The sequence below is a fragment of the Zophobas morio genome, unplaced genomic scaffold, assembly GCF_036711695.1.
Source record: "Zophobas morio isolate AGI-343-1 ecotype UQ-CSIRO unplaced genomic scaffold, CSIRO_AGI_Zmor_V1 ptg000006l, whole genome shotgun sequence".
In the NCBI taxonomy this organism is placed as follows: domain Eukaryota; kingdom Metazoa; phylum Arthropoda; class Insecta; order Coleoptera; family Tenebrionidae; genus Zophobas; species Zophobas morio.
This window is the reverse complement of record NW_026972111.1, coordinates 17,803,329-17,830,886: the sequence shown is the minus strand read 5'-3', so window position 1 is coordinate 17,830,886 and position 27,558 is coordinate 17,803,329. Positions and strand designations below refer to the sequence as shown.

Below are 27,558 nucleotides of genomic sequence, written 5' to 3'. Positions count from 1 at the left end.
TTAGTTGAATATCCACACATCCATAGCAACGAAAATTTCAGTGGTAGTGCGATTTTTTAATTTTTTTACTTTATTCGTGTTGTCAATGACAGTGTGAATAAAGGGTTGCTATAAACATTTTGTTTACGACGCAAGTCATATAAGCAAACAACAATATAAGGAAGATGGACAACGGACTCACCCTGATTGCAACGATCTTCCTCGACGATTTCTCTTGATTGAAGGCACCTGGGCCTTTTGTAGATACGAAGAAAAGGCGCTGGGGCCTCTTGCAACAACGAAAATGAAACAACAAACAACAATAACAACGGACCGCCACGAGAGGTTCTCACTTCGACGGTTAACGAACAACCATCCAAATTCGTTACAAAATGTTTTTAAATTTTCTTCTCCCAGAGGGCGGCTTTCTTGTGTGGGTGGGGATTATCGGCGGGTGGTAGTTAAGGGTAGGCAATAAGGGGGTGGACAGGAATTGCTGCGTGCCTATCTTTCGCAACCATAAACATATGTACGAAACATACCGCCCACCAAAATACGGATCCAGTATTTTATTTACAAGTTACGCTTGCAATGAGCTACAAATACTAAAATTAACTAAGCAGAAAGGAAGAAAAAGACAAAAAAAAAAAGAACAACTACAACTAATATATATACAACAGGTTTTAAAGATTCGACATTGGTTTTATTGGTTGGGCAACGGACACAATTTGACAAGGGGCCGTTTCATCGTCCCGTGACTGGTTTTAACCGTGGCAACGCGAACGATAGAGTCAGTTCCAGGGAATAACTCCACGATGCGACCCATCCTCCATTGCAAGGGAGGCGTATTATCGTCCTTGATGAGGACTACCGTACCTATTTCGACATTGTCTACGTGCTTAGAGACTGCCCATTTGCCGCGCTGATACAAGCTATGAAGGTACTCGTTTTTCCACCTACGCCAAAATACTTGTTGCATATGCTGCACTAGTTGCCATCGAGACAACCTTGAAATTTTCAAATGAGATAGGTCGGGGTTTGGAGGCGATGTGAGTGGCTCCATGGTAAGAAAATGACCCGGGGTTAAGGGAGCCAAATCGTTTGGGTCAGAGCTCATATTACAGAGAGGACGCGAGTTGAGCATTGCCTCAATTTGGATTATCAATGTGTTGAACTCTTCTAGAGACATGATCTGGGTGCCAACAACTCTAGATAGATGGGTCTTAACCGACTTAATCCCACTCTCCCAAATGCCTCCAAAGTGAGGTGCCGCGGGGGGATTAAAAGTCCATTGAATCAACTGTGATTCGGCCGCTGTTCTCATCGTCTTTACAAACTCGCGATTTGCCCCGGAAAAATTGGTCCCACAATCACTAAATATGTGTGTACATCGACCACGGCGACTAACAAAACGACGAAGTGCCGCGATAAATGCATCCGTGGACAAACTAGATGCCACTTCCAAGTGTACCGCCTTGGTGGCGAAGCAGATGAATAAGCACAAATACGCCTTTATCACAGTTGCCCCTCTAATCCTAGCAACCGAGACTAAAAAGGGTCCACCGTAATCTACACCAACGCAACTAAAGGGTTTTGCCTCGGATACTCGCATGGCGGGTAGATCGCCCATTTTTGGCTGTGCAGATAAAGGGTGAGCTTTAAAACACCGAACGCAAGAGGACAGCACACGTCGAACTGTGCGCCGAGGGGACAGAATCCATACAATTTGACGAGATAAGTACATGGTTGTATTTATGCCACAATGAAAATTATCTTCATGAATTTGACGAATCAACAAATCTGTAAGGTGATGTTTGCTCGGAAGTAAGGCCGGAAATTTAGAAGCCGACGGCAAAGTTGAATGACGAAGCCGCCCACCTACGCGTAAAATTCCCTTCTCGTCCACAAAAGGTGACAAATTTAACAATCTTTTAGAACAGGGCTCTCTTCTTTGAAGCCTTGACAATTCTTGGGCAAAGACAGTTTTTTGAACCTCGCTTATGAGGTACAAAAGTGACTCAAAGAGTTCTGCCGCCGTCAGCGACAATGAAGAACCTTTCTCCTTTCGCACCGCTCTCCGGCAATAAGCAACAATTCTTTGTATTTTCCTAAGCGAGGAAAACCGACAGACCAACGTTTCACCAATAGTAGGCTCTTTGGTTTGAGCAACAAATAGCTCGATCTTGCGAATTTCTAAGTCTGTGTCGACTGACCCAACAGGTGATTCTTGAGGCCAATACTGTTCGCGAAGTTTCAAGAATGACGGGCCCGCCCACCATAAGGAGCTTGAGACAAAATCCTCCGGCAAGAGCCCGCGTGATGTTACGTCAGCGGGGTTATCGGAAGTAGGTACGTGCCTCCACCAACTAGGTAGTACTCGATCGTGAATGTAAGAAACTCTATTGGCTACAAACACCTTCCAACGACTAGGTGAAGAACGGATCCACGACAACACGATAGACGAATCCGTCCAGGCAAATATGCGACTGAAATTCACTGTGCTTTCCAGTGCCTTTTTAACAAAATCAATCAATTTGGCCAGCAGTACTGCTCCACACAACTCCAGCCTAGGAATGGAGACACATTTCAAAGGCGCGACTTTGGATTTCGCAATCAACAACCGAATTGTTGGTATGCCCTGTGTAATTGTTCTCAGGTAAATTACACAACCGTATCCTCTTTCCGATGCGTCACAAAACCCATGTAACTGACAGTCCGATGTGACAACGAGTGGTACGTGGCGTGGTATCTTTACAGATGATAGAGTGGGAAGTTGCTCTTTTAGATTATTCCACAATTGACTAATCGGTATCGGAACCTCTTGATCCCAGTCAACACCGGCCTTCCAGAGCAACTGTATAATATATTTTGCCAAAAACGAGACAGGACATAAGAATCCGAGAGGATCATAGATCCGAGCAATTTCCGACAGAATGTTCCTTTTTGTGCAAGGTAAATCATTCGGTTTTACGGAGAATGAAAAGTTATCACATGCAGCATCCCATTGTAACCCTAGTACCTTTAAGGCGACTCGCAAGTCCTTATCAAAATTGGAAGGTTGTAGCTGCTTGTGGCCCTCGGGAATATCCTCCAACAATTCCACACAATTGCTAGCCCACTTTCTCAGCTCGAAACACGCCGAAGACAATAACTGAATTAACTGTGACTTTAATTCCGTTGCCTCTTCTAGTGACTCAGAACAACAGACAAGATCGTCGACGTAAAGATTTTCTCTCAATGCCTTGGAAGCCAAAGGGAACTGTAAGTGGCCCAGGTCTGCCAAGTGCAGCAGGGTCCGGATAGCCAAAAAAGGGGCAGAAGCAACTCCATACGTAACGGTGTTTAACTGGTACGATTGGATTGGGTCCGACGCGTCGAATCGAAAACGGATTAATTGAAAACGTCGATGTTCGGGAGCAATCAAGATTTGTCTGTACATCTGACGAATGTCGCAGGTAAAGGCAACTGGTTTCATTCGAAAAACTAACAATAATTGGGCAATGTCTGCCTGCAGTTTGGGACCAATGAGAATTGTGTCGTTTAAGGAAATATTATTAGACGCCTTGCAACTGGCGTCGAACACTACGCGAATCTTATTCAGATTCCCTTCGGGTTTGATTATCCCATGATGAGGGATATAAAACGAATCACCCTCAGGGAATTCGTCCGTGAGTAAAGACATGTGATTGGACGTCAAATAATCACGCATGAAGTCCAAATACAGTGCTCGAATGTCGGGTTGTTTACTTAAACGACGTTCAAGAGCAAGAAGTCGTCTATCTGCTATAGCTTTAGAGTCTACAAAACTAGGTACTACGTCGGTTTTAAATGGGAGCGCGACGCCAAATCTACCACCCGGGTCTCGAAAAATACTCTGTCTAAAGATTGCCTCAGCTTGTGAGTCAGATGGTGCAACAATTGTCCTGAATGGGACTTCTTCGACGGACCAAAATTTTTGTACTTCGTCGTTCAATGAGGGCTGGAGCGATATATGTAATGCCTGCATAGATGGTAACGACGTGGATTGAATCGGACCCAGCAAAGCCCACCCAAATATAGTTTTAACCATGGCGGGTGTTGCGGTATGGTCCACCATGTGGTTGCAGACAATCGCCGAATATACGTCTGCCCCCAACAACACATCAATGGAACCCGGTTTGTACCAGCTGGGATCCGCGAGATCCAGCTCCCGAGAGAACTGAGATTGTGATGGGTCTATTGGTGATGCCGGGAGCTTGCCGCAAATACGTGGAAGTACATGGAATTCTAAATCTAGAGTCGGCCGCCGAGATTTACGCGGCCGTATCTGCGTAGATGTAATGTACGATGCATTGGTTATAATTTGGCCTACTCCAGAAATCGATACTGTCGATCTGGTTTTGAGTAGACCCAATTTATTGAGACTGGCACTCTCAATAAAAGACGCCTGGCTACCGGGATCCAACAAAGCGCGCATAGTTTGGAAATTTCCCCATCTATCGCGAATTTCCAACACTATGGTCGCCAACAAGATATTTTTTTTGTAACTCAAGGGACTGACAAGTGAATGAACAATGCAAGAAGTGAGAGACTCTGACGGAGTTCTGTTTGTATCTGCCTCCGTGGTATCAGGTTCCGATGGCGCATGCGAGGTTTTACGAGATTTAAAATGCAATAACGTATGGTGTCGTCCACCACAATCACGGCAGCACCCCTTTGATGGGCATTTACTCACCGCGTGTTCTTCTTTAAGGCAATTAAAACAAGTCCTAGTAGGTTTTATCAATGAATATCGATCAAAGGGCGACGCTTGTACAAATGTTGGACACTTTACGACGTTGTGAGTTTCGGTGCAAAGCGGACATTTTTTTACTGAGTTAGACGTAACAACAAATGACGCCTTGTTGTGACTTTTAGGGCCACTTAAATTAAACGATTTCAGGCGAGCAACTCCTGTGGGATCCGGACAACAATCTAGTACTTTACAATGCGATTCAATAAAGTTTTCTAGATCCTCGCGAGTTGGAAAATCAATCTTTTGAATCCGACATTCGGCCTCAAAAGCCTTCCTAGTATTCACATCTACCTTATCTAACAGAATGCTAAACCACAAAAAATCTTCTAAATTGTCAGCAATTTTTAAAGCTTCCAAAGCCCCGCGATGCTCTTTGAAACTGTCGAGTACTGAGCGAAGTGCTTTTGCAGACTCCCTTGTTAGCTTTGGGATGGACATAATCCCGTGAAAAAATTGAGCTGCCAATTTGCGTTTGTCGTCATACCGATCGGTTAGAATTTTATATGCTATCGGATAATTATCCTCTGATAATGTTAACGACTTTATCAGATTTAATGCTTCACCGGACAGGCAACTAAGCAAATACTGAAATTTGTCAACGGGGGGTAAGGATTCGTTATTGTGAATTGCCGTATTAAACGTTTGAATGAACGGGTACCATTTCACAAAATCGCCGTCGAAGTTTCGCAACGAGATTTTTGGTAAACGAATATTATTTTGTCTCGTTTGACTATGATCACTAGGAGTGGGAGTATTCAATGCCGAGGACGCGGGAAAAAGTTCGCCATATGCGACTCCGGTTTCACAATACAATCGATCAAATTCTTTCCTCACCGCATCTTCGCTTTCAAAATCCGGTTCGGTTAAGCTAGATAGGCAAGAAATAACTGCCGCGTGATACTTTCGAAAATCCTGTACAACTTCCTCAACGCGTTGGTACCGGAATGAAAATAAACCCTTGAGCGTAGTTTGTACTAACGCGGAAGAGGCTACGTCGTGGGTCTCTACCATTTGATTATACGCAAGGGCTCGCATTGCTCTAGCCTCCTTCAGTTTTACAGCCATTACAAATTTTACGGATCTTTTTCAACACAAAGCAAATTTTACGAACACGTGTTCCGTTTCCGTTAGCACCCTCGTTCAAGGTCAAGCAACCCTACCTATAAAACCAATTCTACTGCACAAAGAAATGAGCGCAAAAGTGTGCACGCGAAATATATGAACAGCTTTTGCAGCGTACCACGAAACAAAACACTGTAAACCATGAGCTAATTAAACAATCCGGCTCGAAGGACCATATGTTTACGACGCAAGTCATATAAGCAAACAACAATATAAGGAAGATGGACAACGGACTCACCCTGATTGCAACGATCTTCCTCGACGATTTCTCTTGATTGAAGGCACCTGGGCCTTTTGTAGATACGAAGAAAAGGCGCTGGGGCCTCTTGCAACAACGAAAATGAAACAACAAACAACAATAACAACGGACCGCCACGAGAGGTTCTCACTTCGACGGTTAACGAACAACCATCCAAATTCGTTACAAAATGTTTTTAAATTTTCTTCTCCCAGAGGGCGGCTTTCTTGTGTGGGTGGGGATTATCGGCGGGTGGTAGTTAAGGGTAGGCAATAAGGGGGTGGACAGGAATTGCTGCGTGCCTATCTTTCGCAACCATAAACATATGTACGAAACACATTTTATTCATCCTTTCGATTAAACTATTGTTTTAATAGTGAAATTTGACATACAAAATGAGCATTTTATTAGTAGAAATTGGAAAAATTATCTATTTTTAACGAACAAGTTTGTTAATAAAGGCGATTAATAATCGAGATATTTTAACGCGCGAGGAACGAGCGCGTTAATGGTCGATATTATTAATCGCCAATTAACAGTCGAGTTAGTTACAATACTTTTCCGGTGATCGTAATTTTTAAAAAATTACTGAAAATTCAAAATATGAGTTCTGCAACCAAACATACAAGTGAAAAATTTTATGAATAAACATTAGTTGGATATGTCCAAATCATGACGGTTGCATAAAGTGGATCGAAGCATAGAATACTTTGGCCACAAGCGTGCTATTGAGCCTTTTTGGGAAATTTCTGAGAAGGATGCAAGTAATACGAATTTCGAATACCTTACAACCAGCTTTCCGGCGCACCAAGCAACAGACTCATCGTAGGTTTTTTGGTAAAGCATTTTGTTTCTTTCTGGAAGTAAATTTAGTGACCCCACATTTGCGTTTTCTACTTCAGGAAGAGTTAAAGAATCCATTTCTATGCAATTTCCTATTTTGAATCTTCATTTGGGAAATTTTTGACATTCAGAAATATGACATTTCACAAAATGACTTGTATATCTGGTTGCCTAAAATCATGCATTAATAGCCCTTATTGATGAACGATTTTCGATCATAAATCATGCATTAATCGCATCATTAATAAACGATCACCGGAATAGTATATTAAGTATTAAGAACGGTAAGGGGTGTTTACTGGTCGAAGGCAAAAGTTTGGGGACGGAGCGAAGCGACGTCTCCAATTTGTCTGAGACCAGTAAACCCCCTTAACGTTCGTGATGCTTATACTATTTTTTGTACGACCATCAAAAGATTTGCGTCTTTTTATCAAATTCATAAATTGAAAGAATTTATATCAAACATCAACACGGTCGTTTTTTAATTTAAAATTTGTTAGTATGGTTTCGATTAATATAAACAACAATTTTAAAAATCAGTTTCCATTTTGACCGCTGTCGATTTAGATTTGATCTGGCTTGATTTCGAGTTAATTTTCTTTCCGCGACTATTAGTGAGTGATTTATTTGCTTAAAATATCAATCATGAGTGATTCTGATAGCGAAAATGTCGAAATCGAACACGCATGGAATTTAAAATAAAAAAAATCTTGAATGCATGATTACTTACCGTTCAGCTGAACAATAAGTAATTTACTTACCGTTCGCCTCTTATTAGTTGTTAGTCGTAGCAACCCGTAAACTGAACTTACTGCTATGGAAACCTATACGGTAAACGATCGAAAAAGCAATGGTCGTACAAAAATAACTATTCAATGGCTAAATTAAAATTATGCTGTCAAAAATGACAAATTAAAGTGATAAGTCAAAACCTTCTATGGTGTACCTACTAAAATTTTTTAATCAAAATAATTTTAATTTTTTAAAGCACAAATTAATAATTTACTGCAAAAAGTGGAAGTGGAAATTAAAGTAGAACCCTAAGGCTATTTTCACCGAAAAAATCATTTCTGGGTTTTCGCTCTTACAAAAGTTAACATGGGGTCTAAAATTTAAGACGGCAATCCCTATGGCCACTTTTAAAAAAGATGCACTGTATAGGTACACGAGTTAAAATATCCCTTTACCGTCTTGTATAATAAATAACCAGAGACTTTAATATGTACAATACATATTAAAGTCTCTGTAAATAACTATTAATGTTATTTGTTCCTCACAAACATCAATTTATCAAGTCACTGTATTCAACGTGAAAATGTCTGTTAATAACTGGCTAGCCTGTAAAAATTTTTCTGGCTAACCAGTCTTTAATATTGTTCGGACAATACGAGAAACTAAGAAACCGCAACACTTAAAATAGTGAAACCGTGCACAGTGTAATTGATTGTATTTTACGTTTCCCGCCTCTTAACGAATGCATTTGCCCTTAACGTGAAATGTGTGTTGCATACTCAACTTGGTGACAAGTTTTGTAGTACCAATACGAGCCATCCATTTATATAATACCTAAATCCATGTTTTAGACATATAATCCCACAAACCACATCCTAACCCCTCGAAATAACACATTCGTACAGTTTTCTGTTTCTCTTCAACAAGATGACAGACAGGCATCTCATTCTTTGCTTTGCTGACATTTGGCAATGAGGCGAAAGTGTGGTGATGGGTGATAGAGAGATCATACGTTAAATACAATAGCAGTTGAGTTTGAGTAGTTCACACTCAATAACTTTACTGCGCTTCTGTGTCTCAATAATGTTGTAGCTCAGTTATCAGTAGTGTTAGTTTTTTATCAATAATGGTTTTAGGTTTAAGAAATATCTTAACATTTTGTTGGTGACAAGTGACAGGTTTTGACTGGTAATACATTTGTTTTTTTTTAACGTAACTGTTCATTAATTCGACTCGTTAACAAATAAATAACTTGTTGCATGTATTTTTATATGTATCATGCCTGTAATTAATATAAAAGTCTAGTTAGTCATGCAGTATTTGAGTAATGTGTACACAACCATAGTAAAAATAATGTGACAAACTGCAACATTCTTTAGAAATAACCATGGCGTCAACTAATGAGAATAATGGAAGTGGTGGTAAGTAAAAGTTTATGCTAAGTTTATAGTATTTAATTGTTATCATTATGTAACAATAATTTAGGTACACTGCCTAGAAGTTATACCATGAATGCATCAAGAGACTATGATTCATTGAAACAACCATACGAAAAGTCTAACAATGAAGTCAGTAACTCCCGGAGACGCTGTGATCATGTGCATAATGCAAGTATACATGGTTTAAATTTAAAGGATAACTATTCCTGATAAAGAATTTTGTAGGATCTAGATTATTATAGAGAACAACATAGAGCTGCTATGAATCAGTTAGAAGTTTCTTCACAAGACTCTGCAACTCTGCGGTCCAAATATGCAGACTTGTTGAGTGAAAAACAGAGATTAGAACAAGAAAACCAAAGGTTACGAAAAGATTTTGCAGATGTTCATAGACAGCAGGAGGTTGTCCTACTAGCCACAGATAATGGAAATGGAGATCCTTTATATCTTTCACATCCTCAAAGTATTGCGAAATTGGAATTGACCAAAGATGAAAATACGCGCTTAGTCAAACAATGTGAACTTCTAGGACAGGAGCGAAACATTGCCGTAAGTTGGAATTATTCAAAAATAAAAATGAAATGAATGAATTAAATACTGGTGAAGAGTAAGAAGGCCATTAAGAGATTGGTCGCAGAAGGTAGAATTTAGTTTGTTAATTATTATTGGTATGGGTCTTATTGAAAGCTTAATTGAGGATTCACTGCTGTACAGTAGGAGTTTTAAAGCAAGATGTATCATTTAAAAACTTCTAGAGGCTCTACTATGTTTATTACATATTATTTCACATTGTATTTTGCTACATTCTCCAAGCGTGTTTACAGTTCAGAAAGCTTACTACAGTTGTTACCTTATCTGTATTAGCCTAGATTTCTTGTTTGGTTTTTGTTATCAAATTACAATACATATTAATAGATTTGTTTTTGTTTAAATTAAGTCAAGTTAATATAATTTTAAATGAAACATCTGACAGTTGACTTCAATTCAGACCAAAATTTTTCCTTCACATAATAGTTTAAACTGTGATCTTTTGTAACTATCGACAAAAACTTGAATATACCTTTTCATAGATGTTTTAAGATTTCACAGGTAACAGTTTTTCCTGTAACAATTTTGCTTTTGCTAATAGCTTAGATAGAATTTGATTTTCACAACTGTCTAATTTTTTGAATCATTCAATTTTTTTTGCAAAGCAAATCTCATTTTGATTATTATCACTTAAGCCACTTTTAATTCTAAAGCCTTTATCTATGTGAGGATTTGTGTGTGGCACCGTAGTTTCTAAACGCTTGAACCCATTTCGATGCGCTGTTTTTTAATTGAAAGTTGGTTTAATGGGAATGGTTCTTAGCTTTGTTTGATGATAATCACTTCAAGATTATTAACTGATGTCTCTGTGTGTCTCTGAGGGTTGTTTGTTGAACAACTCGATTCGCATCGTCTTGGAGGATGCAAGAAGGAAAAACAGTAACTCTAGTTGTAGACTTCAAATAGGCTTCCTATAAATTACGTTTCTATAATCTCAAGTCATTCTGTCAGTAATTTTTCGTTTAGAAATAATTGAATACTAGTGTATGTAGTGATCTTTTTAGAAAGAAAAAATGCTAAAGAAATCCATGGAAGGGATACATTGGGTGATTGAAGAACGAATGAAGGTGCGTGAGTAGTCTCCCGTTTCCGTCTGTCTGTCTGTGTGGCGTCTGTGTGGATTTTTATTGGACACGTAATCTCCGAAACTACTGGACCGATTGTTATCAAATTTTGCATGTACATTGTACATATAGGTATTAGAAATATCATGTAGATGATTAAACGATAACCAAAATTTGGGTACTCGTCCCCACCAACAATTTGATGACGTCATTTAAAAGGATTCTAAGTTTATTTGATTTAACTGTTATACAACAATATACTCATATACGTGTGATGTACAAATCTACTTGAGGTTTTTCCCTAACCGTCCAAATTTTCTCAAAACCATAAAGCACTGTATAATAACAGTTCACCATTAGCGGAAGACATCACGATCATGGGAGGTTCCGGGTTCGATTCCAAAGTTGACGTTTCTTTTTTTTTCTCTCTTTTTCTCTCGCATTGTGTATTACCTATGTTTATGAATTCAGAACAATTTTTTTATTGATCAGATTAAGAACAAGTCACCCCAGTTTCTCGAAAATGTAAGAATACGCACGTCTCTATATAATAATGATAAAATAATCCTTATTTTTATAATATTCAAAACATTTTGTTGGATTGTGGTTTAATTAATAGTTTCAGCCCTCTGTTTTGAGAAGACAAACTCTTTCAAATCAAACTAATTTCTACGTGACATTCTTTCGAATATAAACAAACACTTGAGCTTCAGATTGCTATTACCTAGTGCTGATGCTGAAGGACATTTTATTTCGTTAAATGGCTGCCGCTGGTTTTTACTTTACAGAGGTTATTTCACAACAGAAATCGTAAAATCAAATTTTATATAGTTTTTAAAGAGTTGGATTTGTGGGATTAAAGTTCAAGGACGAGGGAAGTTCTGTCGAAATAACCTTCGACAATTTTTTTTTTCTTGCATTGGTAATGCGCTGTGACTAATACTTCTATGTTGATCACGTCATCCAAGGATTGTTTATTGATGAATTCTTCATTTTCTCAAAAATGAAGAATGCGCCCGCCCATATTTAATTTTTTTGAAAACTAAAAAAGAATACGTAATTAAAATCTATATATGTACTACTTTTCCCACAAAAAGTTGAAGATGTCACTTTATTCAAAAACGTCATCATACAATTATTCAATATTCCTTGTCGAAAAATGGGCAGTAAGTTAAAAAAAATACAAAGATATTTTATTTGAATTTCTTCGTTTCTTCAGATACAAATAACTTTATATGTTTCTTTTTTAATATAAAAGTTATAAGTCTGTATGGCTATAAGTACAAAATGTTCTTTATTAAAATGATTAAATATTTGAGAATTTACATACTAATTTGGAATATTCTGTTATTCTAATAATAAAAAAATACGACTTTAAGTTATACATCTGCTGAAAACGCTTACTGTAAAAAGGTTCCTACTAAAACCGCCATAAGTGGTGGGCTGAAGTCAATTGTCTTGTCTCAATTTTGCCTAGTTTCCCAATATTCATTTTCTAAATAGCCATTGTGTAAAAAATGTATCTTTTATAACAATGAAATCTTTGTTAATGTCAGTACGAGTGTTATCATTTAGCAACGCATTCTTAGTCACATCTACAGAGAGTATATTTACGACTAGTAATAATAATTATTATATGCCCTGTAAAAATCCTAAAAAAGTACGTACATTAATAATTTCTAGGCACAAAATTACAAAAAACTCATGTTTATGGAGTTAGATAAACGTCAGATTCGATGAAAGTTATAATTTTTGTAACTTATAAACTGAGGTCAATTTGCTAACTAACATTCCAAAATCGGAAAAACTTGTTGGTTTTACAGAGCTTCATGATAGCCTTTATTAGATTAAAAACAACTGTGTGTGTAGAAGTGTGCTGAATTATTTGACTTAATTTCTAAACCTGAAAAAGATACAATTGTCTAGTGAAAATACTTTTTTTACAATTAAGGAGCGATTCGTGATGTCGTTAAGGTACACAAAGTATTTACAAAAAAAAAAAAACAATGTAAGCCCGCCCACCCGCCCATGTCGCAATTGTGATGATTTTTTTATTCGCCTTGAACCAAGGAAGCGGAACATAACTGCAAAATACTTATTTCTTTACAAGAAATTAAAAACATGTTTTGAGTATCGTGTTGTTCAAAGAGTACTAAGTACGTTAAGCAAAAAAGGCAAAATATAAATACCGCCCGCCCACCCCAACTCAATTTGATAATATTTTTTATTCTTAGAAACTTAAAACACATTTAAAATGGTACATTTTTGTAAGGGAATATGGATTTTGCAATTAGTCTCTGCTCCTAGGTCTGGCAACGAATGAAAACTTCATTACTATTTAGATCAGGGAAGGTATGGCTTTAATTTTGTCTTAGTATATGTACATAGTATTCATTGAACAACACGATACTCAAAAACATTTTTTTTATTTCTTGCCTGTTTTTTCTTAATATACATAGCCATCTTTTCATAACAAGAAACTTAACACATGCTTAAAATGATTTTGGCAAAGAAATAGGGATTTTGCAATTATGGGGCGGAGCCTAATACAAAATAGATATTTCCTTATACAAATTTTCCATTTTAAACATGTTTTAAACTTCATGTTGTAAAAAGAAATCTACACGTATTAAAACAAAAAGACAAGACGTAATATTTGCAAATGCGTATCACATCTGAAATAATTTTTGTTTTTGTAGCAAAGAGAGATAGCAAATTTAAAACAACAAGTCTTAAAGTTATATAAGGCTCATCAAAAAGTGCAACAGCAATATGAAGAAGCCGAAAAGCAAATTATTGCTATTAAAATAAAGGCAAATAAGGATGTTAAACGACTGACAGACGACAGGAATGCAACTCTTGCTGAATATACCCTTATTATGAGTGAAAGGTAAGTTACAAGTTAATGTGTCAGCTTAAATGTGTTTAATAATGTTTTTAGAGACCAAGTTCATAAAGAAATGGAAAAGCTTAGTGACGATCTTGCACAGGCACTGAAAAAGGGAAAAATCTTAGATGCTGATAATCAAGAGCTGGTTGGCGAAAAGCAGGCCATTGGCTATCAGTTAGAATCTCTGAGACGTGAAATTGCTAGCGCTTTGTATGAGCGAGACAAAGCGTTGAAAGAGTGCGCTGAGTTGAGAGAGAAATTCGGTGAACTGGGGGCAGCTAACGATGATAATAGGCGAAGGGAACAAACCAGATCTAGGCATTTGGATAGTTTAGGCGGACCCTGCGAAAATATTGGAAGAAAAGATGCGTTGCAATCGGATGTGAGATCAATGAGTCAGAGGCAAAGATTAGATAATCTTGACCAAGCTAATCAGGAGCTAGAAACGTTGAGAAAAAGTTTGGACAAAGCACAAACTGAACTCTCAGAAGCTATACAAGAAGCTGAAGTATCAAAAGGACGCCGGGATTGGGCCTTTTCTGAACGCGATAAAATCGTGCAAGAACGTGAAAGCATTCGAACTCTTTGTGATAATATGCGTAAGGAACGCGATCGCGCTGTTTCTGAGCTGGCTGAATCTCTTCGAGAATCTGATGCTGTTAAGAAGCAACGCAATGAATTGTTGAAAGAAGTTAAAGCTCTTAAGGAAATGCTCGAATTACATTTTGTGAATCATAACGATGAAAATTTAGTTAACAGTAATAATACAACTGAAACCTATGAGTTACTTGAAGTTGAGCTTTGTTGCGATGGCTTTGAAGATTTGGGATTAGAATTGTCTGGGGGCATTGATGATCCGTATTTTCCGGGCGATGGCGGAGTGTATGTAGCTAGTGTAATGGAAGGTTCTGCCGCTGACGGTAAACTTAAACTCAACGATCGCATTTCAAAAGTTAATAATGTTGATTGTAATGCCGTTTCAAGAAGGATGGTTTTAGAAGCAATCAGAGCTAATTTACCAGTTGCAAGAATTGTTGTCAGTAGGCGTACACGAAGAGCAACAAGTCCTCCAAATACTCCTCCACAGGTGAACAAGTGGGTACACACCGCTAGATTAGTGCCAGGTTGTCACGGACTTACACTTAATACAGGAGTTTACATAAGTAGAATCAGTGAAGGCAGTTTGGCATCAAAGGATAAAAGTCTTTCAGTAGGAGATAGAATCTTGAGGGTATGTGTAGTATTTATTCTAAATACTTCAACAGTAGATTATTTCTATTATTGTGAAAATTTTGGTTACAAGATCCACAGAATCACTATATTTAATAAGATAAATTATTCAGCTTAAATGTATTCTTTATAGAGAGATATAAAAAATACAACCATGTTTAAGGAGGCACACAGTGAAGTTCTTGTTTTTAAAATACAGTAGTTTATTGTTAAACAAATACATAATATGAACACTCTTGTAATTATATGTATTATACTTGCCATGCTTATGCATTATATTTACGCCTAACAAGCTAAAACAGAAAACTAAAAGGTATTTCGTTCATTTCTTTGTTTAAAACAACTAATTTTCGTTTTTTGCAAATTATTAGTACAATATGAACTGAATTAATAGTTGATATATTATATTATTTATTACCAGTTTCAACTGGATTTATTAAATTTGTATCCATTTTGGGAGAAAAAACATCAATTGCTGTTAGTTTTGAATTTAGATTTATTTTAAATTTAACACAAGATCAATGCCATCATGGTTAAAAAAAAGAAATATCCACCATTCCCGAAAACAACGTTAATTTTAATATTATTTCTGAATTATCTTCAAGTAATTTGCGTCCTCTTACCACACTGAGTTAAGAGTTTATTTTTGCCAAATGTTTAAATCATAGTTGCTTAAATCTTGTTTCTATAAGTATGGAACTTTTGATTGCCGTAACCTTCCTTTAGCGTTGACGAAATTTTAGTGTTAGACCAAATTGGTGGTTCATAACAATTATTTCCAGAGAAAATTAATTTTTGATGAAACTGCATCAATTCAATAGTAAATTACATTCCAAGTGATATACATTTATGATGCTAAAAAAAAAACAAATTTCGGTGTTGCATTCTAATACTTCAGTGCAATTTAATTTATTTTTTACTAATTCTGTTACAGATAAATGACAAATCTATGGATGAAATTGATAGTATTGATGAAGCAATGCGAGTTCTAAATGACGATTCTATTGACGTAATAACGGTGACGGCATTAAAAATAAGTCACCCAGAATGCCCTAATGTTTTTATTCCCGTTCGTCGTCACAAGCGTGAAAATAGAAGTTCACAAACTGATGAACATGATTACTTAACAGTCCAACATGAAAAAACTAATGGGGGTGCCTGGTTCAAAGAGAAAATTGACTTGATGCGAGGAAGACGCCATAACGAAAAGAAAAAATACCACCGCAACAGTTCACCAAACCCACTAGAAATTGCAGATCCAGAACAGGCAATAGCTGAGTTAGACTTAGTTCTGGATAGCTATAGAGGCAATACAAACATGAACACAACGAAAAAATCAAAGAAGATTTCGTCGAAAGAACAAGAAAAAAATGGAGGAACATGGCCGAAAGCCAGAGCTGCGGCATTGCTTCAGCCTATAAATGGAAGTACTGTTGTGGTGAAAAAGAAGGAACGACCGGCACTTAGCCTGTTAAAAGAAAGAGGTGTGGAGGATTATAGGTAATTATTAGTTTTATTTGTATCATTTAGTTTTAAATATGTAGAACAATTCATATCTATGAATATTAAAATATGTGTACAAATTTCAATTCAGCTTGAATTTGCATGTTCAAATAACTGCATCATGCATATAGCTATCTTTCATTACAAATATACATATAATACACCTGCTTACAAATGCTGTAGCCGATTTACTATTTGTTAATTAACGTATGCAGTGGAGTGATGATGTACTTGTAGAAAGTAGAATAAAACTTAAGCTAACTGCCCATTGATTAAAAAGCAAAAAGCATAAACAGGTTTTCTACTGAATAAGTTTACTTAATTGTAAAAAATACACTTACATTAAGATAATGTGACTACATAAATATTAATTATTAACTATTGGATTTTCTCTGGTTTGTACTGCTGTTATAAAAATTCATTCAAGAATTTTGCACAAAGCTAACGAAACCTTATCATCTACACAACAATTAGCCATGTTAGTGGCTCCATATTTTGATTTAGAAGATGAGATTGTGTTTTTTTTTCGATTTGTAAACGTTTGTAAAAGAAATCTTCAAGGGTGGCAAGAAACATAAATCCATTAAAGCCTACAGTTCCTGTTGTATGCTGAAATTATGGGCGTCACATGTGACTTCCTTATTAACTGAATCCGGCTTGTATCGAAAGTAGATTAACTTGAAAAACGACTCGTCCTAAAACAATTTCGAGTTTAAAATTAATGCAATCACTATTTTCAACAGTACGAATAGACAACTGTTTTGTTTATTGCAACTAGTCATAATGAAGCCATAAAACGTACGTACTTTGCAAAATCTTGTTTTGGTTCGTGTCATTTAAAAAGTATTGGTTACATCATAGTTTTGATTCCACTATCATACCATTGGTTACACGTTGTGTTACCATCATTGCTTGATACAGTTCTCTAATCTAACTTGACACAAGAACAACGATTCTCGGTACGAAAGTGATTATTATTGTTTCTTAATTTGAGATTTAGGAGGCATGCATTATCTTTTGATTTTTTGTTTTATGAGGAATTTCAATTTATCTGCCATAAAAAGTACAGCTTGACTCTTTTTTGCAGAAATTCTACACCTGTGCCTCTATCGTCAGTGGCTCCATTTCCGTCTGGTCGGCATACAGTATTCAAGAGCATAGATGGAGATGTATCACATTTTAGTACTGTGGCGGACTCTTACGATAAACTTCGGTCCACTAATCGGTTTAGTGTGAACATGAATTCTGATAATAATCTTGAGTACCCTGTCCATCGCTGTGGTGATAAAGAGTCGCACGTGTGTTTTAAAAAAAATAAACTAGAACTTGGAAAATATGTTTTTGATAACGATCGAGATAGTATCGTTGGTAATCACAATGAATCATCACAACCAAACAACGGAATTCCATCATCCCACAGTCGCATACATAGTCAGTTGTGGATGGCACCTCGCACACATTACCCTTTTCATCCACATCCGCACGACCATAATAGAGATAGTTTCAGTTTTGAACCATCGTCATTTCATCATACACATAGTCCGTCAGTAGATGGTGCTACGAGAAAGGTTGCTAATACCATTGCTTGTTCACCTCTGCAGTCGAATTACAGAGATATGGAACTTTTAGAAGGTGGCACTTTTCCAAAAAAAAGAGATCCTCGTTTTCGTGTACCATCGAACCCTAGCGTTACTTCTAAAGTTAGCACAGGTAGTATTGAACGCAGTTCAGAAAGAGGGAGTCCTATGCCAATATTTCACGTCGAGGTGCTAAGTCCTGGTGAACCAGGAAATAATAGCAAGGAATGTTGTTCGTGGCCAGGCGGGCAGCATAAACCTCTACCAGGAGAACTAAGACGTGTTCATATAGATAAATCTAATGAACCGCTGGGCATACAGATAAACTGTCCAGACAGTGGAGGTATTTTTGTTTCCACTGTTAATGACAACAGTTTGGCCAGTAGAGTTGGACTTCAGATCGGAGATCAGTTGTTGGAAGTTTGTGGAATTAACATGCGCAATGCCACTTACAATTTGGCAGCAAATGTGTTGAGACAGTGTGGAAATTCCATCACTATGTTGGTGCAATATAGTCCAGATAGTAAGTACATTAAAATAATTAGTGGTGTAACAATTTAAATTTATATGGCAGTGCTATGCAGTTCGCAAACCTATCAAAAAGTACTTTGTTTTAAAGATAATTAGTCGTTTACAAGTTTTTTGTAATAGTGAAGTAACATAGACATATAGATTTAACATTGTTAACACATACACATCCAATATATACATACTTGGATATGTCTCTAAAGTTGTAAAGGAAAGGATTTATTAAAATAGACAACAAAACGTAGTAAATATAAAATTTGAACACGACATAGTAAATTTATGCAAGACCACCAAAAGGTGTGGACTTGGTAAAATATTTTGAAAAAATGGTGGTTAAGGTCACTTAACATTTTGAATGAGTTTTGGAGGATTGGGTCACTTAGTTCCTTATTATTTAAATAACTATTTGTTAAAATTGATTTAACATTTCCATTTAAAAATCGCCTTCGCAAATCGCAAGATAGTATGCAGTAGTAGTAGTATGCAGAATCTCAAAGTGCCACCATGAAAAGATTTTAAAATAGTCAACCTACTCATTCTTTTTGACGATCTGTGTGAAAAATAATTGAAAAAACATAGAGATGTTTACTCTTAATTTTTAGAATACAACGAACTAGAAGGGTCAGGTTCTTGTTCAGATTCAAGTTCAAATGGTGATGATGGAGATGGGGAGGCCACACCATGCAATTCTCCCAAAGAAATTCGCAAATCACATCCAATAGGCCTAACCAATCTGCCTCAACCAAATTCTTTGATGAGAGGTCAAACTTCACTACTACAACGACAGAGTAATAGCTCAAGGTATTACAAAATAAGTGTATTTGTAATAAATACATCGTTTAATGTGACGTATTTTTATCAGAAGTGACGATGAACCTCGTTATCTATACATTGAAACCCTGAAGACTTCAAATTTGGGCATTTCACTTGTAGGAGGTAACGCTGCTGGTATCTTTATTCATTCGGTTCAACCAGATTCATTGGCTTATCACGCTGGGCTACGAACTGGAGATCAGATATTGGAATTTAATGGAAGCGATCTTCGTAACGCCACCGCTGAAGAGGCTGCTTATGAACTGGCAAAACCAGCTGACAAAGTCACTGTCTTAGCCCATTATCGCATGGACAGTAAGTAGTTAGGATAAGTCTGTGAATAAAAAATCTGGAAATTCTTTGCTTCCTTTGTCTTTAAAGCACAACCAGTACTGTGGCATGTTTTTTGTGTAAATAAGGCAATGACAATAGCAAAACAGATTAAACAATAATGTTATGATTTACGGGAATTAAATCGGCGTGGGTAAAAATTCGACGAATTATTTGTTAACTAACAGCGGTAGTGTACAGCGAATAATTCTCTGTCTGCGTTGTCGTTTCAAAAACATTACTGAATGAGTTGAGTTATTTTGTTAATTAACATTGCATACACCAGAGTTAAAATAATGACCCCATCAGAAAATTTAATGACGTCATCCCATTATTGCTTATACTCTTATGTTTTATTTTAAGTAGGTATGTATATCGAAATACTCTTATTGAGAATGTATGCTATTTTTAGGATACAATGAAATAAAGGATAAACCAGGTGATAGTTTGTACGTTCGATGTGGTTTTGATCGTTCTGGGAACGAGTTGACAGAACCACCTCAACTGGCATTTTCCAAGGACGACGTATTGTACGTAGACAATACTATGTTTAATGGTGTCCCAGGGCAATGGCGTGCCTGGCGTTTAGATGGAGAAGGACGCCGTCAACAATGTGGTGTCATTCCTAGTAAATATAAAGTGGAAGAGGAAGCTCTTTTACGACGAGGTGCAGATCCAGATCAACCAGGGCGTTCAGTGGCTTCTGTCGGTTCATCGACTGCCAGGCGCAGTTTCTTTAGGAGAAAAAAGCATCAGCGACACTCAAAAGAATTAGCTAGTTTTTGCAATTTGGCTGGACCAGGCTGGTATTCTGACGGTGGGTCTTTACATGAAGAACCCGCGCCACCTCCAGCTTATCAACGAGTCGAAAGGTTGTCTTTTCCCGAATTCAGACCTGTTCTGGTTTTGGGACCATTAGCCGAATGTGTCGTTGATAAACTAGTAAGTTATATTGTTGAGTACAAAACATTTGGAAGTCTTTGAATTTTTGATCATTGAACATTCGATATTGACATATTTCTGAGTGATGAATAATTTTTAAGTGTGTAGCTATCAAGACTAATTTACGTACGCTTCATATTTTATGTACGTTTTTCTGAGGTTTAAAATTCATTGTAGGTAGTATAAGTAAGTTGATTTTTAATGGCTGTTTCATAAACAATGTACCCTTCAGATAAGGCCTGTCCTTTCTTTATCAGGATAATTAACAAGAATATTATGACGTGATAAATATACGTTATATATATTTAAAAAAAAAAAAAACTTGGCGGAGGTTCACATGCTTTTTCGATAGATAACGCTTAAAATTTAAATAATATTACCTTTAAGTGTTTGTGATGAACCCCAGATAAAGACTTTTCTTTAGGCGTAACACGAACAGACGCTTAAAAGGAAAACTGGGTTACGGATGTAGAATCGTTTTTTGAACGTAAGAATTTTACAAGTAAAACCAAAAATTTGAAAATATTGGGTCCTCTATTTTAGAGCAATACGTTAAATACAAAAGTTGTCAAGAATAAAAAACTGTATCTAAATCATTCTTTATTCTTTTTGTAACAGCTTATGGTATTGCAATAAGTCAATAACAAGTGTTAATACTAAAAAACCCGTAATATAAAAAAAACTTGAAAAAAATCAATGAAATTATATAGTTAAGATTCATTATGACGGTTGGTGCGTAATCCTCAATTTCACGCGAACCATGTTGATCCCTACACCGTCTGTGTTATTATCACTTGTTTCTTTTTACCGTCGGGATCGCATGCAAAAAATTCTGGTCGCGATCAACAATAGTCTATCGGTCATCATAATGCACACGAGGCAAGTGGTAATAATTAGAGATTCCCACAATCCAAATAATTATCATGCGACGACTGAGACGACTACAGTAGTATGCTAGGAAGTTACGCAAGCGATTTTTGTCGCGCGGATCCGAGCGTACGGCTCTGATCTCTCGGCTCTAGTCGTCTCAGTCGTCGCATAGGAATTACACCTTTAGTGTCTGCCATCTAATTCTGTGTAAAAAAAATTACATTGACGACCAGAATTTTTTGCCCGCGACGGTATCTCAATACTATTTAAGGTGTTACAAAATAAAAAAGGATTTAGATACAGTTTTTAATTCTCTACAATAATGTTTGTACATATGAAATGTTTTGTTTTAAAATAATTAGGGGAGCCGATATTTACAAATTTCTGTTTTTAGATGTAAAATTTCTATACTCAAAAAACGGTTTTACACCTGGTATGTAGGTGTAACATTACTAGTCAGCTAGTTATTTTAATCATCTTAATTTTTTTTTTTTAATAATGAGCCGAATACAGTGTGTCTTCGTTTGAGTAGCAAAGTTTCTTTCCGATCTACACAGTGTCACAAGTCTTAAATTGTGCATGTTTAAATGTTTTTCACAATATTTTTTGCATTCCATATTTATGGATCAAACTGTTTGTAGCCAAAATAATGCGACGAAAATTATTATGAAGATGCGTAAGACTTTTTTTTTCAAAAAAAAACTTGACAGACTTTCAGTTCAATACAAAATACATTTTCTCCAAACGTCATTAAACCGTGACATTAATGAACTCAATCAACCTGTCTAAAGTTTGACACTTCAGCCGTCACGGGCCAGCGGCTTTAATAGCTATTTATGGTATAAGTGAATAAAAGTGAATTTTATCCAACGAAAAAACAGTTTAGCACACGAGGCGAAGCTGAGTGTGATAATGTTTTTGAGTGGATAATTCCTTTTTAAATGTCACAATTACGAATCAGACTTTTGTAAATTTGTTCTTTTACTAACCCCCAAGAGGAAGAAATCTAAAGGTGTTAAACCGGGACTACGAGGGGGGATGTATTCACACTGCCTCTGAGGTAGTGCCCTGTCGTGCTGAAATCACAACTCTTGTCGGAGGTTGAGAGGAACAGGAAAAGGATAATGTTTTTGAGTGGATAATTCCTTTTTAAATGTCACAATTACGAATCGGACTTTTGTAAATTTGTTCTTTTACTAACCCCCAAGAGGAAGAAATCTAAAGGTGTTAAACCGGGACTACGAGGGGGGATGTATTCACACTGCCTCTGAGGTAGTGCCCTGTCGTGCTGAAACCACAACTCTTGTCGGAGGTTGAGAGGAACATTTTCTAATAATATGTGTCTTGTTAAGTTGCCTTCAAAAAAGTATGAACCACTTACGTAATCTCAAGTTTACAGAATAAACATTTTGAAAATAAGCTGTTCTGATCCAGTGGGATTATTTAGGCAGTAAAAGTGACTGTTGTGCCGATTAACAACCTCGTTGCGAAATTTTGCTTCATCACTGAACAAAACTTTGAATAAAAAATGGTTGTCCAACTGTAGCTGATATTGCATAAAATTACAAAATTGAATTCTGGGAAAGTCTTGTTGTTTCAGATCTTGAACTAATGTTACGTGTAGCAGGTGAAACTTATTAGCTCTTAAATAGATGGAGACAGAAGATTCCCATTTGACATGTTAAGATAAGTCTTTGGCTCACATGCGGGTCATTGTCTGCAGCTTCAATTACGCGAATTTCATTTTCTGCACCAGTAGTAGTGCGTCCTCTATTTCTTGTTTCTTTCGACCAATTTTGTCTCTTAAGTTTTCTCTAAACATCTGAAATTTGGCCGGATGGACGTCGCGTAGTGGGATATTTTCTTTTGTGGAGATTTGCTGCTGCAACAGCATTTTTCCACATTTTCCAAAAACTAAGGTCATATCAACTTTTTCATCGTTCGTGTATTTAATCCTCATCTTATTGCAAACTCTAGAAACTTCTCCGATCTCAAAATTGACAATAGAATTACTGCGAAAGTCAAAATTAACTACTAGGTTACTATGAGATATGGATTTTCTGTTGCACTGAAAGTTGGTCCGAGTCCCGTTATTGCAATACTCACCCTGTATGTAGTTTAAATTTAGCGGTTTAGCTTCATGAATAAAAATTTTAGTTATAAGTTGTTAATTAATAAAATATATCCATTGTAACTTTAGGTAAGCGATTTTCCCGATGAGTTTGGACGTGCCTCTGCAGAAACGCGCCGTTGCCCTCAAGCCCAGCTAGATCGAGAATTAGCTGATGGTCATTTGGTGGAATATCGTAGACGTGGAAGCTGTTGGGAATGTGTAACTGTTGCAGCTGTTCGACAGGTGTCTCGAGCACATTTACATTGTATGTTGGATGTGGCTGCTAGCAGCGTGGAGCGTCTACATCGTCATGGTATCTATCCTGTAGTTCTACTTATCAAATTTAAAAGCACCAAGCAGATTCGAGAAATAAAAGATGCAGTACGGTATAGTTTAGACAAATTGTCGGGCAAAGCAGCAAAGGAGATGTTTGAATATGGACATAAACTAGAGGCCGAATATAGACATTTAGTTACAGCCGTTGTAGCGGCTGGTGCAAATGTAGCACATGTTTGTGCACAAGTGAAAGCTGCCGTTGATTTAGAACATCGAAAAAGTCAGTGGGTACCTATTGGATAATTCTCCGTCCTTTCGAGATTTCTGAAGTGAATCGTTTTATTTCCAATCCCATGGAATGGATTTATGAACTCATTTTAATAGTTATTGAAAGTGTACTGTTTTGACTATTACTAATTGCCTCTAAATTAGATAGTATATTTTGTTAAGACGACTTGATGTTATTTTTAATATAAAATATGTGTATTATTTTTCTTGAGATTTTAATAATATGAGTGCTGTGTACCTCTTCTTTTTTATTTGCTAAATACATCATTGAATACTAGTATGTAGTAATTACCACGGTTAGGCAAAGCCGAAGTGATGGGAATCGATCGGACAAAAATTAAATACGCCAGCGCGACGTTAGGCGATAAATTTGGCTGGCCGACTGTGCAGTCTCAAACTCAATTACGTTTGAGGTTTATCTGATCAGAATCATCACGAAAATTGTGATGTTGAACAGTCATTTTTAATTTTAACATCTAGGAGAACTCGTGTAACTGAAGAAAACCTACAAAAAGTAGTCATTGTTGTTAGGAATTCCCGACGTTGCAACAGAAAACGTAGCCATGACTGCAATAGCGCTGGCAATCGGACGGCAATGAGCATCACTTCCCCGATGCCAAAGCATGGTAATTACCGGTTCACATAGGTTCATACTAAGACCCTGGTTAAACCGTAGTTATTTTGCGAGAATATTTGGGTTGTCTCATGATATTTAACAAGCGATCTAAAGAAAAACGCCTCTGGTTATTAGTTGATCGTCTTTTTTTCAGCAACACAGGTCCGATTGGCTTCAAAAAAAAAACGGGAAATGAAATTTGACGTAAATAATGTGAATTGAAAATTTAATTTGTCAATTCTTGTCTATTTGACAATAGTATCTGTTAACAAATAACTGATATTTCTGACACATAAGTGACAGTTTTTTAACCTAAATTATAAAAAGCCATTTCAAACTGAAAAATTTATAAAATCTGACAGATTTTTTTTTAAGCCAACCGTCCTAAAGAACTACCACAGATGAGAGAATATTGTATATCCAGTTACTCCAACTCACCGAATACCAGTACATCAACTCGCAATTCACATAACCCAGAATATATAACTATAAAATGAATATAAATAGTCAACAGGACAACTCATCGAATTGACATTTAATATAGATACTTACCAATACCATTGTTTAAGTATCTTAATATACTTAAACAATGCCAATACTTACTAAAGAAACGGATTTTGATGATGTGCTATGACAACTTATTTCATTTGCACAAATTCTAATAAATAAAGGGCAACAAATTCCACGTTTACAAGTATGTTTGTGATGCGAAGTGCCCCATTGATGTAATAAAGGAGTGGATGGAGCCTTGTATACGTTTCCATACGCAAGCGAGTGTAATCAGCATAAGAAAGAAGGAGCTAGAGCGGTTATGCATCAGTGGGGAAAGGACGGCTGACCACGTATCACGTGCTGGGTGGCAAGAAACGCTTCATTTGAACGGGATTTAATACGTTTTCTTACGAATTTGTTCAAACAATCAATTATAACAAACGTCTGTTAATGAAAACTATATTTTTACAGTTTACATTAAAATAATGTGTAATGTGAAACAACAAAAATCATGTTAAGTGGTGGAGATAGTCTTTTAATAAAATGATGTGTATTCAGAATCTGCAATATATTACGAATTCAGTTAGTACAATAATCTTCTACAAGTTAACTAATCTTGTGGGTAGTGTATCTTCATTGGTAATTCTGAAATTTTTAGGATAAAATTAATTAAACTTTCGATAAAAGTGACAGGGTGCCTAATTAAATTAAACATATTAAATTGTGTGGAATTTTCTACTAAAATCTATTTTCTAAATCCACGTACAAATAACTAATAAAACAATAATCAATAGATATAAAATTCCCTCTTGTTTTAGCAATAATCAGTTTTTTCGTAACTCGGAATGTTTAGGGAATCTAACAAAATTTTTAAATTATTTACGAAATCCTTCGTCTGTGTATGTGATTATTACCTATGAAATGAAACAGGATTGCTGTCTTTGCACGTTCTATGCAATTATACGCACAACACGATTTCACGATGCTTAACAAATACTCCGATAAAATACGACTTAAGAAGACTGTAGACATTTAAATAAGGTAACTTGAGTCTAAAAAACGTAAATTTGCAAAAATACACCTTTAAACACCATGCGACAGCTCGAAAGAAACCTCCAGTAACACAGTGCTCTGCAGTTTCGCGTCAATGTTTTGCCACCCATAGAGCCTTATTTCTGTCCCACTGTGTTGACAATGCGCGTCTCTCTCTAAGTTACTTCCATATAATATTATTTCTATGGGGAATCGTTAAACATAGGCAACCAAATAGACGTGTCGGTTTTTAATGCATGATCATTGAGTTAGATGGCAGCACGTAGCGCTAAGGCGATTTCAGTTAGAGGGTTGGTAGAGAAGCTGCATGGCGTAGATTCATTATGAATGTGCTTGTGAGAGTGTAAACACGTGGTAAGCGCTAGGTTTAAATTAGTTGGTTTGGTAGTTAATAAAATGGGAGGAAGCCTTTGTTTAACGACAATCAATCGTAACCAGCGTCACTCTTGTTGTCCCCAACCCGCGCGGTTAATTCTTGCGCCCTTTTAATCGGAGAAATGCGGACTTCCGGCCGACGCGGACACGTGCTGTGAATTTGTTTCATTGTTTGTAAATTCACCAATCAAGTTAGTTTTTCTTAACAGTCAGCTAGTGCAAACACAATTTAACAATCAGGATTATTTAAATAAACCATTTGCTAGAAGATTTCATGAAATTCACTTAGTCAGGAAAAACACCTTATGTTTACTTACGAATAGGTCTCTGGATGCATATACGTAAGTGTTACACTATAACACTTCTAAATTCTTCACACAAGATTGCTAATAGTTCATTTACGGCGGTTAAACAAGTTCATTATACTGCGAACTCGCGGGGGTTATGATAATTTCTTCCCTTAGGTGGTTATCATCGTTATCATGATTAATTCATCGGGACATGCATCACAACGCTACAGATTGATTACATCACCGAGACGCTTTTTCCTCGCAACGATTTTAACATTTACATCACCGAGACGCTTTTTCCATCGGAGCGATGATTGGATATTTTTGTATTTATTTATTATGTGTTTTGTTGGGGTAACCAGTTCGCGGTATTTTGAACTCTCAAAGGAAATTATTTTTGAAGTAACCCATCATTTAGATCATGATATAATTTGGCATAACGTAAACTCTTTGTTTGGACGGTTGATAAAGTGTGGCAAAAATTAATCTCATGTAAATTTTGTTAACTCTGCAAATTTTCACCTCATACAATATTTCTTAATCTCACAATTTTAACCTCAGTAATTTTGTTTGTTGTATAATTTTGTTTCATA

At 36.6% G+C, this 27,558-nt stretch overlaps 2 protein-coding genes across 7 annotated transcripts; one reads left to right on the top strand and one right to left on the bottom strand.

Moving 5' to 3' along the window:
• Window positions 1-682: 682 nt before the first annotated feature.
• LOC135123869 (uncharacterized) lies at window positions 683-5,818 on the bottom strand. The gene has a single exon (XM_064048745.1). It carries the CDS (start codon window positions 5,816-5,818, stop codon window positions 683-685), a length of 5,136 nt encoding a protein of 1,711 aa, XP_063904815.1.
• Window positions 5,819-8,471: 2,653 nt separating this feature from the next.
• On the top strand, window positions 8,472-24,376 carry LOC135123745 (disks large homolog 5). 6 transcript variants are annotated; one of them, XM_064048615.1, is made up of 14 exons: window positions 8,472-8,773; window positions 8,825-8,876; window positions 9,068-9,109; window positions 9,174-9,295; window positions 9,353-9,676; window positions 10,720-10,782; window positions 13,479-13,669; window positions 13,721-14,900; window positions 15,834-16,399; window positions 17,490-18,502; window positions 19,110-19,308; window positions 19,370-19,635; window positions 20,063-20,592; window positions 23,663-24,376. In XM_064048615.1, the coding sequence occupies exons 3-14, from the start codon at window positions 9,076-9,078 to the stop codon at window positions 24,152-24,154; spliced, it is 4,980 nt and encodes a 1,659-aa protein (XP_063904685.1). In that variant the 5' UTR covers window positions 8,472-8,773; window positions 8,825-8,876; window positions 9,068-9,075; the 3' UTR covers window positions 24,155-24,376. The 6 variants fall into 6 exon arrangements, with proteins under 6 accessions (XP_063904685.1, XP_063904683.1, XP_063904684.1 ...); XM_064048613.1 differs by having other exon boundaries at window positions 8,825-9,109; XM_064048614.1 differs by having other exon boundaries at window positions 8,472-8,876.
• The last annotated feature ends 3,182 nt before the right edge of the window (window positions 24,377-27,558 follow it).

Coding starts and splice junctions, on each gene's coding strand:
- LOC135123869 (XM_064048745.1), bottom strand. CDS start 5,818: ATGGCTGTAAAACTGAAGGAGGCTAGAGCAATGCGAGCCCTTGCGTAT.
- LOC135123745 (XM_064048615.1), top strand. CDS start 9,076: ATGGCGTCAACTAATGAGAATAATGGAAGTGGTG. Junction 9,110..9,173: donor TGAGAATAATGGAAGTGGTG/GTAAGTAAAAGT, acceptor ACAATAATTTAG/GTACACTGCCTAGAAGTTAT. Junction 14,901..15,833: donor TAGGAGATAGAATCTTGAGG/GTATGTGTAGTA, acceptor ATTCTGTTACAG/ATAAATGACAAATCTATGGA.